This window comes from Silurus meridionalis, chromosome 22, assembly GCF_014805685.1.
Source record: "Silurus meridionalis isolate SWU-2019-XX chromosome 22, ASM1480568v1, whole genome shotgun sequence".
Lineage (NCBI taxonomy): Eukaryota > Metazoa > Chordata > Actinopteri > Siluriformes > Siluridae > Silurus > Silurus meridionalis.
The window spans coordinates 10873500-10890422 of record NC_060905.1 but is presented as its reverse complement, the minus strand read 5'-3'; the positions used below and the strand labels follow the sequence as shown (position 1 = coordinate 10890422).

The 16923-nt window shown below is 36.8% G+C and overlaps 2 protein-coding genes across 4 annotated transcripts; both read left to right on the top strand.

Annotated features, from left to right (window-relative positions):
• The first annotated feature begins 8 nt into the window (after positions 1 to 8).
• Positions 9 to 8422, top strand: si:ch1073-513e17.1 (sialin). Of its 3 annotated transcripts, none has more exons than XM_046834465.1 (11): positions 9 to 173; positions 2264 to 2418; positions 2903 to 3123; positions 3353 to 3508; positions 3609 to 3783; positions 3967 to 4085; positions 5024 to 5185; positions 5310 to 5442; positions 5626 to 5773; positions 6015 to 6105; positions 6199 to 8422. In XM_046834465.1, the coding sequence occupies exons 2-11, from the start codon at positions 2325 to 2327 to the stop codon at positions 6361 to 6363; spliced, it is 1464 nt and encodes a 487-aa protein (XP_046690421.1). In that variant the 5' UTR covers positions 9 to 173; positions 2264 to 2324; the 3' UTR covers positions 6364 to 8422. The 3 variants fall into 3 exon arrangements, with proteins under 3 accessions (XP_046690421.1, XP_046690419.1, XP_046690420.1); XM_046834463.1 differs by having other exon boundaries at positions 15 to 173; positions 3275 to 3508; XM_046834464.1 differs by lacking the exon at positions 9 to 173 and adding an exon at positions 499 to 2083 and having other exon boundaries at positions 3275 to 3508.
• Positions 8423 to 13565: 5143 nt separating this feature from the next.
• Positions 13566 to 16748, top strand: LOC124375991 (elongation factor 1-alpha). Its single transcript, XM_046834834.1, has 8 exons — positions 13566 to 13704; positions 14318 to 14475; positions 14784 to 14963; positions 15047 to 15343; positions 15445 to 15595; positions 15694 to 15950; positions 16027 to 16261; positions 16351 to 16748. The coding sequence occupies exons 2-8, from the start codon at positions 14332 to 14334 to the stop codon at positions 16473 to 16475; spliced, it is 1389 nt and encodes a 462-aa protein (XP_046690790.1). The 5' UTR covers positions 13566 to 13704; positions 14318 to 14331; the 3' UTR covers positions 16476 to 16748.
• The last annotated feature ends 175 nt before the right edge of the window (positions 16749 to 16923 follow it).

Genomic DNA, 16923 nt, shown 5'->3' with positions numbered 1-16923 from the left:
TTGCGACATCGAACATACACAACCGGTGTAAAAAACAAAACACTGATCAAAAACACTACCGGTTTCACAGGACCCAAGTGGACATTTCACAATGTACTATGTGTTTAGAAAACTTTGTTAGTTAGAAGGTGTTGTTCTACGCCAGCATCTTATTCACCAGCTTATCCACCATGGTAAGAAAAAAGAATACGATGTAAATGTAATTTTTTTCCTTTTGACTATTTGCACTATGAAAATAATTATATAAAGCATCGCTTTGTGAGTTTTAAAATATGGCTTTGTATTTAGCTTTGAGGTGTATATTTTGTCATAGAGGCCTTAAGTAATATTAGGAACCCTATAAAAATAATGCTGTGTAGATTCTAGGTACAATTTATTGCTGGGAGTCTTCTATTTATCCACATTGATTAAGAACTGGTGACGGGGGAAAGCCACTGAAAAATACTGCCACTGTCACACTTAAACTTGGATGAAACTAGTGTGTGTGTGTGTGTGTGTGTGTCAGTGTCAGTGTCAGTGTAAGTCAGTGCCATGGTGCATCACCATGCTGAAAGTAGCCATTAAATGATGTGGAAATTGTGCTCATGACACATGGTCAGCAAGAATACTCAAAAAAGCCATGGCATTCAATTGATGAATGATTGGAGTAACAGCTTTAACATGCCAAGTAAACATTCCCCACAGCGTTACACAACCTTCACCAGCCTGGACTGTTAACACAAGACATGTTGGGTTCATGGCTTTATAATTTTGGTGGCAAATTTTAAATCTCCTTTCTGTCTTCAACTGTTCCCTAAATTAGTTAGACAGACTGATTGATTGACTGATTACATTATTTACTCCGGAGGGAAATTCACAACCAGTGGGAAATTCACATAATCAAATTCAATTTAAAAATATTATATAGCGCTTTTAACAACATGCATTGTCCCACAGCAGCTTTACAGAGATAAACAGTTTATAAAATTAATTAATATGTGCCTATAAGTTGCCTAATGGGCAAGCCAGTGGTGACAGCAGCAGGGAAAACCTCTTTAAGTTTGTATGAGGAAGAAACTTTGAGAAGAACCAGACTCAGAAATGAACCCACCCTCATCTGGGTGCCACCGAATGTGCATTATTGTTTATCATTGTTGAGGGGAGCTGTTAAGTGATGGATGTCTAAAGCCACTGTACTAGACTTTATATTAATTACAGTCCAATTCAATCCTAATAGTTATTGAGCTGCTCAGTAACCTCATGGATACTTAGGCTGTTCATTTGAACCATCTTTAGCTGCACAGATCTGTCTCTAATTGAAGAGAACTCCATCAAGAGGTTCAGGTCAGGATGGATATCCAATTACCCAAAGCTACTGTCCCACATCTGCAAAATGTCCACATATTTGGCTGATTACATAATTGCATAAATGAGTATGTGTACCTGTGCTTGGTAAATGTGTTTTTTGAAAACTCCAGAGACATGGAAATATTGACATTTAATGCAAGTTGAATATGTCACAGAATATTTTACTATTAATATACATGTTTAAGTAAAATGTTTTAAGAATTATTCCACATCTTATTTTGCTACAATTAACATTTAATGCATTGGCTGCATTCAGTACATTCTAACATCCACATAATGTTAAACATTACATAGAATTAACAGTGAAATTATATATAATATAATGAAATCAAATGGCAGATCTACTTCAAAAGCAAAATGAATGAATTTTATGTGAATACCATAACAACATTAGCTATTGAAAACAATTGTTTCAATTGAGCCGACTTGACCAGAGTCCTAATTCTTGAGAAACTTCATTTGGTCACATGTGCTAGCTTGTGCAGTCATGCTCAATACCCATATTGTAAACATAAGCATGAGTGAAACTTTAAAGTTTTAGTGCTGAGCACAGCAGTTACATGTTGAATTGGATAAGGAGACAGCAGTAAAAGTTGTACTTTTGGATTATGGTGATTTGTATTTCAATCACAAGTTCCCCCTCCACATGTGACTAAGCAAATACGGAAAAATTTCTGAAAGCATTTTGGATCTACGACTAGCCACAATGCACCTCAGCTTGGAGATTCAGTATTTGGTAAGTTAGGAAATAGGAAATCGTTGCATTCAACACTATTTTCTCTTAGTCTTGAACTCTCTATACTTTGTTTCTGCCCACCTAGAAGCAAGCAGAAAAACGCTTTTCCATTTTTTCCTGCCTGAAGTTTAGAGTTCACAAATAAGCTGTATGTATATCTGGATTGTTTCCCCCATGCAGGACCTGTGAACACTATGGTTTGATGAGCACATCTTAGAATTGTTGCCCTTGAATATTTACAATGGCACTACATGATGGATGGTCTATTAACACTGTGGAAAATCAGGAGGAAGAGGAAACACCACTGCTGCAGAAACAAACAAAACAACTTACAGGTTGGTTCCCTTTAAAGTTTTGTCTGACTTTTATTTAATTTGTGTATTCTTTATGTAAAGATTGCTTCTGTGGATTATGGTATTCATTTGGGCTTACAAAATATCTATTGATATTGCAGGGCTGTTGCAGTGCTTGTCCTCTGTGAAGTATTTTGCTAGTTGTGAAAATGTACCAAAGTTAAATTACCATTTTGATCGAACTGGAGACCCTAAAGTGGTAAAGCAGAAATACTTTTCCCTGCCACATTTTTTATTTGATTAACATCAGCTGCCCTGTTATTTAACCAAAGGTCACTTACACACTCTATGTGGGCTTGATTTTATATCAACATTTCAAGATGCACATTGCCAAATCTTTTCTTGAAGATAAAAGGTCTCAAAGATTGTAAAATATCAGAAATATCACCCAATAATAGATGAGTTATTGTATAATTGTTTCCTTGCAAACAGCAAATGTAAAATTTAAGTTGTGTGTGTGTAACAGCGCCTCGTCAGTGCTGCTCTGCGAGATACAACCTGGCCTTCATGATGTTCTTTGGTTTTGCTGTGGTGTACGGGCTCCGGGTCAATCTCAGTGTTGCAATGGTAGCAATGGTCAATACAACTGACATCCTGCCATCTTTCAATGCCAGTGAATTAAATGAATGTCCAGCACCTTCTCCTACCTCTAACAGCAGCAGTGAAAATACAGATCAGCCAAATGGAGTAAGCCTTTTAGTCCACACTCCCAGCCACAGCATATGTGTGAAAAGAAATGTCCGTGATTAATTCTTGTATAAAAGCCCACACTGCAGTTTCAGCAGAATTATGAAATGTTCTGCTTCGCATTGTCTTGACTCATTCTCATGTCTGTCAGGTGCCAAGATACCCATGGAATCCTCAGACTCAGGGATACCTGCTGAGTGCATTCTTTTTTGGGTACCTTTTCACCCAGATCCCTGGGGGCTACCTGTCAGGTCGCTTTGGTGGGAGGAAGTTCCTTGGAGGAGGAGTGCTGGGTACAGCTATCCTCACCATCCTCACTCCTTTTGCTGCTCAGCTTGGTGTCAATTGGCTGTATGCTCTGAGGGCTTTGGAGGGTTTTGGTGAAGTGAGTACACATTCAAATGTTTTTTATTTTAATAAATTGATTTGCCCAATTCATTTTTATAGCTTATTTTAAGCCTAAACAAAGTATTTTTTTTGTTTAGGGTGTGACATTTCCTGCCATGATGGCTTTATGGGCATGCTGGGCTCCTCCATTGGAACGAGGTCGTCTGACTACTATCTCAGGAGCAGGAGGAAATTTTGGTGCTTTCATTGCCTTTCCTCTTACAGGCGTCATATGTCACAGTCTTGGCTGGCCTGCAGTCTTCTACTGCTGTGGTGATTAGCTAACTTAAATATATTTTTAACTCAATTTTTTTTCCTTTTTTAATGTACTACACAATTGCTTAAATAACAAGTTATGTTCTCTTCTTGTCGAGGCATTGATTTGTGCAGTAACTCAATTTTGGTTCGTTTTCACTAAAATAACAGTTGGTCTCTATGCTTTTGTTTCGCCACCAGGGGGAGCAGGATGTATTTGGGCACTGCTGTGGTTCATCATGGTGTCCGATGAACCTCGCACACATCCAAGAATAAGTGACCGAGAAAAAGAGTACATTATCACGTCTATAGGTTCAGAGGTATTGTGCGTTCGTCAAATAGGACCTAAAGTTATAAAAGTGGTGTATTTTTACTCTGCACATGTTTGTAATTCTATTTACTGAGTGCATAGGTGGGAAATTAATAAACTACAAATACTTTGTTACTGTACTTAAGTAGATCATTCTGGAATTTAGTACTTTTTTTTTACACAAATATCTGTACTTTCTACTTCTTACATTTTTAAACCAGGCTCGTTAATTTAGTTTTAATCTATTTGACATGATCGATATTGCACACCGTTTTCAGCCCCTCAAACTATTTTTGTCATTGTGCAGTTTTTTCAACCTACCACTGGTGTGTTATCTCCTGGCTATCACGCACCACAAACTTAGAATAGCCTATGAAATTTTAAAAAAGCATGGCAGAAGGCCACAAGAAGTATGGGGCTAAAGTGGTTGAGACAGAGGGAGTCAGCGATGTAAACATGACTGAGAACAGAGACATATCTGGTCATAATCTTTGCTCTGCTTTTGTTCTATATGGTGGTTGTTCAGGCTGGATACATTCATTAGATAACAAAATGTGAAATTCTTTTGTATTTATATATTAATATGATGTCCAGTTACTATCGGACACTAAAACAGGTAGTAATGGCTACTTTTTTACTTATGTGCATGCCCGAGCCCAAACTTCAACTTTTACCAGAGTCTTTTGAAACATAAGTATCTGTACTTCTACTTGAGTGAAGGATGTGTGTACTTTTGCCTTCTCTGACTGACTGATATTAAAATCTGACTGCTTTTAATTGCTTTTTTTCAGTTGCTTGTTTAACAGCAAACCACTGTCTTTTGACCTAAATGTCATTAGTACTACCTACTCTAAAATAATAATAAAAATAATAATAATTAATAATAATAATTATTATTATTATAAGATGCTGAGTGTAATGTATGGCACCCATTTCTGTATTTTACAGGGAGGCTCCCATGGTTGGTCAGTCCCCCTCAGGTCCATGGTGTGCTCAGGCCCACTCTGGGCCATCATCTTAACACAGATGTGCTCTAACTGGTCATACTACACTCTGCTTACCTCGCTGCCTACCTACATGGACACAGTGCTGCACTTTGACCTGCGCCAGGTTAGACAGCTTCAAGGTTTTTCCCCCACTGACCAGTGTCTTTCTGCAATATACATACATGCATACAAATACTATTGGACAAACTACTAGATGTCGTCAAACATTCTCTTACTCTGCCATGCAGAACTCCTTCCTGTCGGCATTACCCTACTTGGGTGGCTGGTTATTTTCTGTGCTCTCTGGTGCATTAGCGGACAAGCTTTTGGAGAAGGAGATAATGAGTATAACGACTATCCGTAAACTCTTTACTTTTGCAGGTTAGTGACAGTGATTGCACACAATGCAGCTTTACATATGTCGTTCTAGATCCCTAATGTACAATAATGTAAGTGAAATATAAAGGACACATTTTGTGACATGACATGAGAAAGAAACCATGGAAGAACAAAAGGAGGAACCATTCTCTTCAGCATGATAATGGATTTTTTTCTGTTTTACAGGTTTGATCTTGCCAGCAGGACTCTTAGTTGCTGTTGGATTTGCCGGGTGCAGTGGTGTCCTAGCTGTTACCTTTCTTACTTTGTCCACAACTCTTGGGGGCTTCAGTGCAGCTGGAGTCTTTATTAACCAGCTTGATATTGCTCCACAGTATGTGCATTAAGATCTTCTGATGACTTTGCTAATGATGAGGACAAATTTTACTACATGAATCCCACTGATCAGTTAAACAGCCATTAATTACACATTCATTATTACAAACAAAACATTAACAGATTTTATACAGTTTTTGCTGTTGTTGGTTTTACTGTTTTACTGTATATTTACAGGAAATCTTTTAACAATCATGCTGTCGTCATCCTTCTTCTCTTAATATAACTCATGTATTCAGGTATGCTGGCATACTACTTGGGATCACCAACACTTTTGGCACTCTCCCTGGTGTAGCTGCACCAATGGCAGTGGGTTACCTTACCAACAATGTGAGCCGTTTGTACATACATTTTTTACACCTAATTATAATGCACCACATTGGTAAAAAACTCCTTCCTTACAATGCTCCTTTCTGATTAAAGCACACACTGATGGGTTGGAGGACCGTCTTCTATGTGTCAGCAGGAGTGAGTGGATTTGGAGCCTTATACTACTCATTGTTTGGCAATGGAGAGATCCAAAGTTGGGCACTAAGGGAGAACCAGTCACAAGGGAGAACAGAGACTGAGACTGAAAGAAAACACTAAACTTGTGAAAAGGACTTAATTCTAAACAGTTACTTGAACACACATTTTTATGGCATTTTTATCATTTTATATTCTTTATCTAATAGATACAAATTAAGGAAATAAGGGAAAATAATATTTTTATATAACTATATAAAAGTATTTTATAATAATTTAAAATCAGTTATGTAGTCAAGGCTTATCTAAAACATTCGATGGAAAGAACTGTTATCTCATACGATATTGGCAATACATCAGCACTATTGTTATAATTCTTGCATTTACACAATGTAATTTTTTTAAACCATTTTGTGTGCTCCAAAACTTTTTAATTTATAGAGATATAAATTTTTTCTTACGATCCAACATGTAGACAAAAATTACATGCAACTATAGCTTTGGTATTCAAAACATTCCACTTATCCACAAATCCACTTATTCCACAAATCTTAATTATTTGCCACTTTTTTGTTAAACAGCCATTAATTATACGGCCATTTTTTAAGTTGAATTGTTCTTAAACATATACCGAAAAATTGTATAAGGTAAAAAGTTTTCTTAGCCTATTTGTCATTTTTTACTGCAGAATCAGTACTGTTACAAGTTTCCTTGTGTGCTGTTATTTTTAAGAGCGATATTAACCAAAAGATAATAATAATAATAATAATATTAATAAAACAAGCACCTTGGCACTGATGTACACTTCCAACCTATGTCAAATTTACAGAGCAGATGTTCAGAGAGAATATGTTCAGAACATATTGTATAGTACAATCTGTATTGTAAACACATAAAGACAGCGGATTGTTTGTTTCAGGAACTAAAATTAAGTATTCGAAAATCTAAAGAATTTGAAGGTTATGTCAAGTGTACATCAGCTGCATACTATTTGTCATTAAATATAACTAAACAGACATTTTCTGTTTAGTAATATTTAATAATGCATGGCTATGAAAGATACAAGCATTTATGGGATATAAAGGGACCCTTAATGTAAATGCATTACATGCATTTGCACCTGTATTTTGTTGTGGCTGCCCAGTAAAAAGTATAAAGAAATGCAAAAAACAATAATTATTAAAAGTGCAATAAGTTAGCTACTTATCACGTATCAGTTCTAGGTTGCTCTGTCACCAGTATTTTTTTTTATTATTATTTTTTTTTATTCTTTTAAAGTAATTGACAAAAATGCAGATTGTAATGTTGTCCAGAAAACATTCCTAGTCAATTCTGTGTCAAAAATGTTACAGCTAACAAAAGGACAAAAAAAAAAGAAGATACAAGACAGCAATTCTGCTAGCAGAAAACTGCTAAATAAATGATTCCCTTCACCATATCGACAATTTATATTTATGTGGTGCATACCCCTGTGAGCTCTTACTTTATAAAAACAGAATTGATTACATTTATATAACTACAGTCTGTGCTGTTTTAAATATTAATCAACATGTTCTGACCAATCGAATTCAGGCATTCAACAGCAAGGCAGAATAAGGGAGTATAACACATACAATATAAAGTCAGTTTTTTGTTATTTGCAAAAAGATGATGTTCTTTCTTATGTATGTCAACTGTCCCCCAGACCTACTGGCCCAAATTCTATACACTTCTTTGTTTATAGGATGTTTGCAACATTTTGGGATGTTTCAGGTTCACAGTTGTTTTACACGTGCAAGGCTGCTGTGATGTTGCCGATGACCTCCTTCTATAAGCACTTTTCAAATTGATTCTTCTCCAGGAGATGAAGGCGTTCTCTTTCTACAAAGTTTCGATCCAATTTAGTGAAAAACTTTTTCATGTGCTTCATTTTTCTCTTGTGGTACTTTTATTGGGTGGTGAGTGAGGAGATTTTAATAATGAGCCACCCCTGTTACCTCCAACAAATTCACCTTTGTAAAATATATGCAATTATTACACAAGTCACACGCTGGACAAAAAAAAGGAAGTTGAGGTTTAAAGGGCCTTTGCTCAGGGGTCCAGTTATGATAATTAAATACTGACTGCCACATTACAAACCTTGTTATACAAATGATTGAAATGTAAGTGTTTATTTCAAAATAAAGATAATCTTTTTAAGTAACTCCTTCGCACTATAACTGTCTTCACTTCTAGTTTAATGCTGGAAACCATATTAATGACTTAATATCGACTCTAAACAAAGAAAGTTTATGATTAAATAAGGAAATTGTTGCCTGAGATGTTTGTTTTCTGTATGTACACGTGGCAGAAGGAAGCTTTATAATTATTTGTAATCAACTAACTTGCTGGACTTATTCTCGGAGGGTCTAAAGGATTTAAAGAACTCAGTAAAGCCAAGGGGATTGCAGAACCTCCATATCCCCGTGTATAATGAAATACGACCAGTCTGACTTTCCCACCTTTCATTAGGTCTTCATTTTATATATGACCCAAATTATTTCAGTTTTTAAACCATCCTCTTGTCGTTTTCAGGTCCTTCCAATTTCCAGCCATTTTCTTTTTATTGCAATTGTCACTGACTCTCTATATATGTATGTATAGCCAACGTTTTAAACACAAGAACTAAATAATGACGTGTCGTTCAGGAATAGTCGACTCTTCGAGCCGGATAATTTTGGTGAGCGCTGATTGCTGAGTCGCATATCTAAGCCTTTTTCTCTTTCACACGTTAAACACATGGATACTGTCATTTTTATTACATTAAATTTATTCCAAATGACTGTTGGATGTGTGTATGGACCGGTGTGACTGAAAAGTCGTGTTGTTTTAGTAGTTTGGAGGACGATCAAATATTAGTGTCAGAGAAAATAAATAAAAATTAATCGTTGATGATTTTAAACCCTGATGTAATTGTTCAGATATCGAGGGCCGATAGAGTCGACTCTTGATATGACTCATTGAAAAAAAAAGATGAAATTCCCATACTAGACCTAAAGCTCGTCGCAGGAAAAACGCGTCACTCAAAAAAAAAAAAAACACCCTCTCGTATCCGGCAATGTCCGACTTTTTTTTATTTCTAGTTCAACTAAATCCTAAAAATAGCACAATTCACACATTTTGAAATGTGTATTATTGTTCATTTATTTGTTTCATTATTATTATTATTATTATTATTATTATTATTATTATTATTATTATTATTATTATTATTATCATCATCTCTTTTATTTTCTTAATGAAGGATCCTACTGTTATAGAAATGGTATTGTTTTTGCTGTAGGGATCCACACCGAGCATTTACATGTTAAAATCCTGTACAACCAAATACATAATGTATTCATATAGACCCATCACTAGTTTAATTTCGAAGGGCTTCTAACCTGAAATAAACACTAAACTCATGTTTATAGACATTACACTTCTATTGCAAATTTGTCTCTGGATGTGGTTACGTCACTTTTTATGAAAGCACACATTGGATTTTCTGCTATATCGGCGAATATTTTTATTTATCTTTTTATCTGAAAGAAAAAGCTGGTACATATTAATAGAACTGACTATTATTACTATTAATTATTGAATGCTAATCATGATTGCTTTGAATTTTGTATTCTCTTGTGATGTGAGATGATTGGATTTTTAGCCTATTTTTTCGATAATATTAGAGTTTTTAATATACAAAATAAATCCCTTTTATTAAACATATTAATGAAATAAACCATTTGATTAAATTGCAGCAGAGTTGTGTAACCACAAAATGTAATGCACACTCAATAGTATGTACTAGACATTGTATTTTTTATATTAGTAATATAGTATGAACTGCATTAAATAAAGTATTACAATTCTAAAATGATCTAATTACGTAATCTTTGTGTATATGGTTGACACATTGTCTATAATTAGACCACCCTATTCCTTTCTCTGTTTTTTTTTAAATCATAAAATTAGTACTGTATTTAAGAACTAATTAATCACACTTTATGAAACTATTTTATCGAAGAAATACATTGTTATATTTTTATATTTTATTTTAAAATACAGCTTTTGAACAAAATGTAATACTGGAAAGAATAAATTAATATGAATGCATCTGCATTTGTTTTGTGATGTAATTAAGCAGCTCTTGACTTTCCATGTGGGGTGCAATGGCTTTACCCCTCTATAGTTGTGAAACACATGGAAATAACTCGCTTTTACACATGAATAAGACTTATTTGCATCTTAAGGTTCTCAGACAGAACCCTAGGATGCTCACACATGGAGGTGTGTGTTACACCCTAAGACATTACACCTTAATTCTCATGAAATGTGTGAATAAATTAGCATGTGTGAGCATTTGGTTTCTAGCTGTTGCAGCATGGGAGGGTGTGGTTGGCCAACTGGAATTATGCTACATTTAAAAGCTTTGGGAATTCTTTCTCTATATAACTGGTTTTGTGACTGTCACATGTTTGTTTCTTGTTACTTTACTGATAGAAGGGCACAGTGAATAACTAATTTGATAAATACAGTTTAATCATAACTTATATATTGTTCTTGTCACTCACTCTGAATAAATACAAGTTCTAGACTGATTTAAAATTAATTTGATTGTTGCTTCTAAACAGAAAATTTACAAAGACACTTCAATGGGCCGACTTAATGTGTATATCCTGGTGGAAAAAAGAAGATTGGGGCCCTTCCTCTCCAAATGCATGACTCAACATTGAAGCCCTGCCCTGCTAGCACTTGACCCAGATCCAGAATACCATGTCTCCTCCCACATGCCAGTCAAAAGGACAAAGTTTACACTGGCGTATACCAAGCCAGAAAGAATAGAAACACATTTCCTACCTTAAATGCATTAACAGGGCATAAACTTTTGAGATAAGTTGGTTAAGAGTAAGGTCTGTTTTTCAGTGGCAGCAAAAGGAAGCCAAATGGGACAAAGGTTAGGTAAGCTGTGACATCTCACAGCAGCAGAGAATGTGGGACGCATAAGGTGACAGTGTGTGAATGGGAAGAGACTGGAAGCACTTGTAGGCTCACTTTCTTACTTGTCTGTGAGAATTAGAGAGAGTGGAGAATTAGAGAAAGCAACTGTTCATCTGCTGTTTAAACTAAAATATTATTCGTTTATGAGCCTGCTGTTGTTCTCCACTTCTGTGATAAATTCTTATCAGTGCCCATCACATGACTGCCCTATTATTTAACTCTTTTGTTTATACTTATGTCTGTCCCACTGATGTGTGTGCCTCACAACCACCCCATGACATTAGCATATAGATTAGTTAGCAATGAAACAAAGCCCTAAAATAAACATTAATTTATTTAATGCCTAAAAAGTGAAGCTCTGCAGAAGCCAAGTCTAAATCAGGCACACAAGCAAATTGAACGCTATATAAATGTTAATAAAAAATGATTGGTAATGGAATTTAAAATATAAGTAAAAAATAAAAATAAAATAATAATTATATATTGTCGTATGTTGAAATATGTACAAATATATAAATAATATAGGTATATTGGGCAAGGAATTGTTTTGTTTATGAAAACAGCCTTTGGGTTATTTTTGGGTTTATATATATATATATATATATATATATATATATATATATATATATATATATATATATATATATATATATATATATATATATACTACACTTTGGGTAAGAACACACACTTTCCTATTTACACTTTTACTGTAATATTGTCCAGGTTTGTTTGGAAATATTTAGTGTTTACTGTATTTGGGGTTTCATTACATTTTGCTTTGCAGGGTTGATGACTGTTCTTATGAGTACAATAGTATAGCATAAAGAAATCTGGTTTCTCAGGTTAGTTGACAAGTAACTCCTTTAACAGCATTTAATTCAAACATGCCTTTAACTGTTGGCTTTCTTGAAGCACTCTATGCACTCTCAACATTTTTGGAAACCGAGAAAAGCTTTTATATTGTTAAAGTTGATCACACACACCAACAAATTAATTTGCACAGATTTGCATTTTAAATCATATTCACAGTTAGGACTTTGCATACATACTGTAACTGGAGACATTATAAGGTTGCTTGAGTGTTTCATAGTTGGCCATTTTAGATTAAACTAGTAGTTTAGTTCAGTTTAAATCAATCAATTCAAATTCTATTGGTTTTGATAAACACTCATATTTTTTCAATATTTAAAGTAAACAACATAATTTTTTTAAGGTCTGTAAATAAGATGCATTTCATATCTGGTTTAAATGTTAAATTCAACCTTATCAGCAAATTTTACAGTAACCAAAGTGTCTGTGGATTAATAATTTGTCAACAAAAAATATGTTGTATTCTATGCCCCATGGAGGAATGTTTGCTAGTTTCATAGTGCCTCTGTCTAGGCCTTGGATATGTATCTCTGTGTGTGTGTGTGTGTGTGTGTGTGTGTGTGTGTGTGTGTGTGTCTATCTGCCCAAACAGTGTCTGACTGAAAGAAGCAGGTGTGTTGAACTGGGGGAGCAAAGGGAGTAGAGATGAGGCTCTGAAGGGATGCCAGCTGCTGGATATAGGCCCATTAAAAATTGATGGAGACTACAAGACCCTCAGCATAATCTGGGACCAGTAGGCTAATATGTTGGAGCTTGGTATCTTGGGTGTTTATGAAGCAAAAAATCCAAACAGACATATATTATTTTAACTGTGCCCTAATATAGTTTTAAAGCAAAGGATAGTTGGTTTTGGCCTTGATTGAATAAGGTGTATTGATTGAGGAGAACCCCACAGTGCCCTGTCTATAGGTAATGTTTGAATGTGAATAGGTGAGCCATTGGGTGGAGGTCTGGGGCAAACAATGGTCTTTCATCTTCTACTATCAGCCAGGTGATTCTGATGTAAATATCTTCTTGTGAATACAATGTACAGTTAAACACTGACTATCCCTTAATCTTTGCTAATGCCAAAGCTCAGTGTGTGATATATATATATATATATATATATATATATATATATATATATATATATATATGTAATCTTTATATACACAGTTCTCTAACATACATGGGGTGTCTTCTTTTTTTTAAGTCCACAATGTCATGGCCTCATGTTATAGGATCAGTGCACAGGACAGTTTAACTCTTTACATGGTTATATTCAATATAGTAATTTTGATCACCATAGTCAGTCTTTACATATGAAAACTGATTAATAAAAACATCTTAGTGACGTTATATGATTGTTTAGTTGAAAAGATTGAACGTTTCAGATGGTCTAGCCCGGAATGCATGAAGCACAGTGATGACGTCAGGGAGCCGAGGCGGGGAGAAAATGCAGTGAAAATGCGTGTGATTTGCGGTTCACTGAGGGAGGAGGGAGGAAACTCGACCGCCTACTTCATATAAATTCCGTGTTCAAGGATTTTTTCGGTCTCTTTCTGTTAACCTGGCAAAGGGGAGCAGCTGCTGCGGACTATTCGCCAAATCTTGGTAAGTGGCCTTTTTTTTTTTTTTGGAAGAACCTGAAAGAAAATAAATGGCCGTTTCATAACTAAAATTAGCGATTAATCTGTCAATATATTTTTTTTTTTCGTTGATAAAATCGGCTTCATTCTGTTTTTTTTTTTTAATGAAAAGATGGAGTGCTGGAATGTTGAATACTTTTCCTAAGCTGACATTTCTAAAAAAAGTATTGTGATGTTGAATATTTTACTCTTGGTAATATATCTGACCAAATATTGGTTGGGTTCTGATGGATGTGATAATCTGGACAATAGCCGGTAACTGGGGTTCAGAACAAAGGCACTCAGTCCGGACTCTTTGGCCTGTGTGACAGTGTATATACTCCTCCAATCACTATTAGATTAAAGTAATTATTTTATTGACTTTATTTGTTGAGATAAATTCGCCTTTTCTCAAAAGGTATTTTCTATACCTTAATCTTACGTGGCCCTAAACACGTGTCGCTCCCAGGCGTGTGGCCCGGCCTACAGGCCCCGGCATTCGGCAGCCATTACTCTGGCGTTATTCCTGAATCATCACTGAACACCAAACGTGTTCGTCATATGTTACTCAATGAGTAATATCTAATTTATTTTAACAGAAACTTAAGAAATCATGGGAAAGGAAAAGATCCACATTAACATCGTGGTTATCGGCCACGTCGACTCTGGAAAGTCCACCACCACCGGTCATCTGATCTACAAATGCGGAGGAATCGACAAGAGAACCATCGAGAAATTCGAGAAGGAGGCCGCTGAGGTGAGCGCTTTACGCCTTTTTTCATGAAAAACGAAGTTCTGACTCACACGAGCCAAGATGGCGCCTGAAGCACGCGTTAGTGGGTTCTGAGCCGGTAGGGTGTGGGGGGGAGGGTGTGGCTTACGCAGCTTCAATGACGTAGCAATGCTGTAATGGCGCCCACTGCTTCTTGTGCTAACATGGATATTGATTTATTTGCTTTAATTTAAAGCATTTTTTCACTCGATCTTTTCAAACAAGATTAATGAACAATTTAAGCTTTTTAAATAGAAAATTGTTATATAATAAACCTGTTACTTTTATTTCAGATGGGCAAGGGCTCCTTCAAGTACGCTTGGGTGCTGGACAAACTGAAGGCCGAGCGTGAGCGTGGTATCACTATCGACATTGCCCTCTGGAAGTTTGAGACCAGCAAGTACTACATCACCATCATTGATGCCCCTGGACACAGAGACTTCATCAAGAACATGATCACTGGTACCTCACAGGTATGTGCTTAGCTTAGCTTTGCTATCTTACTCATTAAACAAGTTTATATTTGTGATTTTTAGCTAAAACCCTCTTCCTGTAGGCTGACTGTGCTGTGCTGATCGTTGCTGGTGGTGTTGGTGAGTTTGAGGCTGGTATCTCCAAGAACGGCCAGACCCGTGAACACGCCCTCCTGGCCTTCACCCTGGGAGTGAAGCAGCTTATCGTTGGAGTCAACAAGATGGACTCCACCGAGCCCCCATACAGCCAGGCTCGCTTTGAGGAGATCACCAAGGAAGTCAGTGCTTACATCAAGAAGATTGGTTACAACCCTGCTGCCGTTGCTTTCGTCCCAATTTCTGGATGGCATGGGGACAACATGCTGGAGCCCAGCACAAATGTGAGTAATTTAAAATTTTATTTACATTTTTGTACTTTTTGTTTTTATGTTGTGGGGGTAAGCTGGTCTATGTGCTAACTTGGGCTTTTCTTTCTTTATAGATGGGCTGGTTCAAGGGATGGAAGATTGAGCGCAAGGAGGGTAATGGTAGCGGCACCACTCTCTTGGATGCTCTGGATGCTATCCTGCCACCAAGCCGCCCCACTGACAAGCCTCTCCGTCTGCCCCTGCAGGATGTCTACAAAATTGGCGGTTTGTATTTTTCATTGTTGGATGCACTTTGTCCAATACTTCCCTCCCACTTTTATAAAAAAAAAACACCCTGCTCATATAGCTTTTGATCTCTTCAGGTATTGGAACTGTACCTGTGGGCCGTGTTGAGACTGGTGTCCTCAAGCCTGGCATGGTTGTCACCTTTGCCCCTGTCAACGTAACCACTGAGGTTAAGTCTGTTGAAATGCACCACGAGTCCCTCCCTGAGGCAACCCCTGGTGACAACGTTGGCTTCAACGTGAAGAACGTGTCTGTAAAAGACATCCGCCGTGGTAACGTGGCTGGAGACAGCAAAAATGACCCACCCATGGAGGCTGGCAGCTTCACTGCTCAGGTAAGATTGCTGCGATTTGTTTGATATCTTGGCTGAAGCCCTTTTCACTTGAGACTAATTGCTTTTTGCTTTACAGGTCATTATCCTGAACCACCCTGGTCAGATCTCTCAGGGCTATGCTCCTGTGCTGGATTGTCACACTGCTCACATTGCCTGCAAGTTTGCTGAGCTCAAGGAGAAGATTGACCGTCGTTCTGGTAAGAAGCTTGAGGACAACCCCAAGAACCTGAAGTCTGGAGATGCTGCCATTGTTGAGATGATTCCTGGCAAGCCCATGTGTGTGGAGAGCTTCTCCACCTATCCTCCTCTTGGTAAGTTCTAATGTGCACTTGTTCCATGCCACCAGGTTTGGTTTAATTTGTCTGCTTTAAGACCTAACCAATGTTTCCCCTGTGTTCAGGTCGTTTTGCTGTGCGTGACATGAGGCAGACTGTTGCTGTCGGCGTCATCAAGAGTGTTGAGAAGAAGGCTGCTGGCGCTGGCAAGGTCACAAAGTCTGCACAGAAGGCCGCCAAAACCAAGTGAATTCTCATTCCAGCTGTTTTAAAGGTGGTGGGGCGTCTTCCCCCATTTCCTGGAATTTCTCTAAATCTGGGCACTCTACTTAAGGACTGGCTAATGCTGATTAAAACTCATCGAAAAAATTTTCGCAGGAAAGGATAATTGTGGCTTCATGTGTGACCGATAGCATCTTTCAGTTGTTAATTTGAGTTGAATGGTTTAGACCTGCACCTGTTGCCACAGTTAAATTGGAAAGAAAGCTGCTGAGAAACTAATAAAGGTATTAAAAAAATTGCAGTATGTGTCAGCTTGATTTGTTTAGACAGTGTTTGCAGCTCACACAGCTGTACGTCACTGCTCCTTTTCTACTACACCGCTTGTGTGGTGGGGTTAAATTTATATCCAATCATGACTGTGGGTGCCAAAGGTGCCTACCAATGGAACATCAGTTTTATATTCATCATAGATCAAA

What these genes read in the sequence shown, in the direction of transcription:
- LOC124375991 (XM_046834834.1), top strand. Translation starts at nt 14,332, where the DNA reads ATGGGAAAGGAAAAGATCCACATTAACATCGTGGTTATCGGCCACGTC. An exon ending in TCGAGAAGGAGGCCGCTGAG is followed by an intron (nt 14,476 to 14,783) that starts GTGAGCGCTTTA and finishes CTTTTATTTCAG; the next exon opens with ATGGGCAAGGGCTCCTTCAA. An exon ending in TGATCACTGGTACCTCACAG is followed by an intron (nt 14,964 to 15,046) that starts GTATGTGCTTAG and finishes CTCTTCCTGTAG; the next exon opens with GCTGACTGTGCTGTGCTGAT.
- si:ch1073-513e17.1 (XM_046834463.1), top strand. Translation starts at nt 2,325, where the DNA reads ATGGCACTACATGATGGATGGTCTATTAACACTGTGGAAAATCAGGAG. An exon ending in ACAAACAAAACAACTTACAG is followed by an intron (nt 2,419 to 2,902) that starts GTTGGTTCCCTT and finishes TGTGTGTAACAG; the next exon opens with CGCCTCGTCAGTGCTGCTCT. An exon ending in ATACAGATCAGCCAAATGGA is followed by an intron (nt 3,124 to 3,274) that starts GTAAGCCTTTTA and finishes CATGTCTGTCAG; the next exon opens with GTGCCAAGATACCCATGGAA.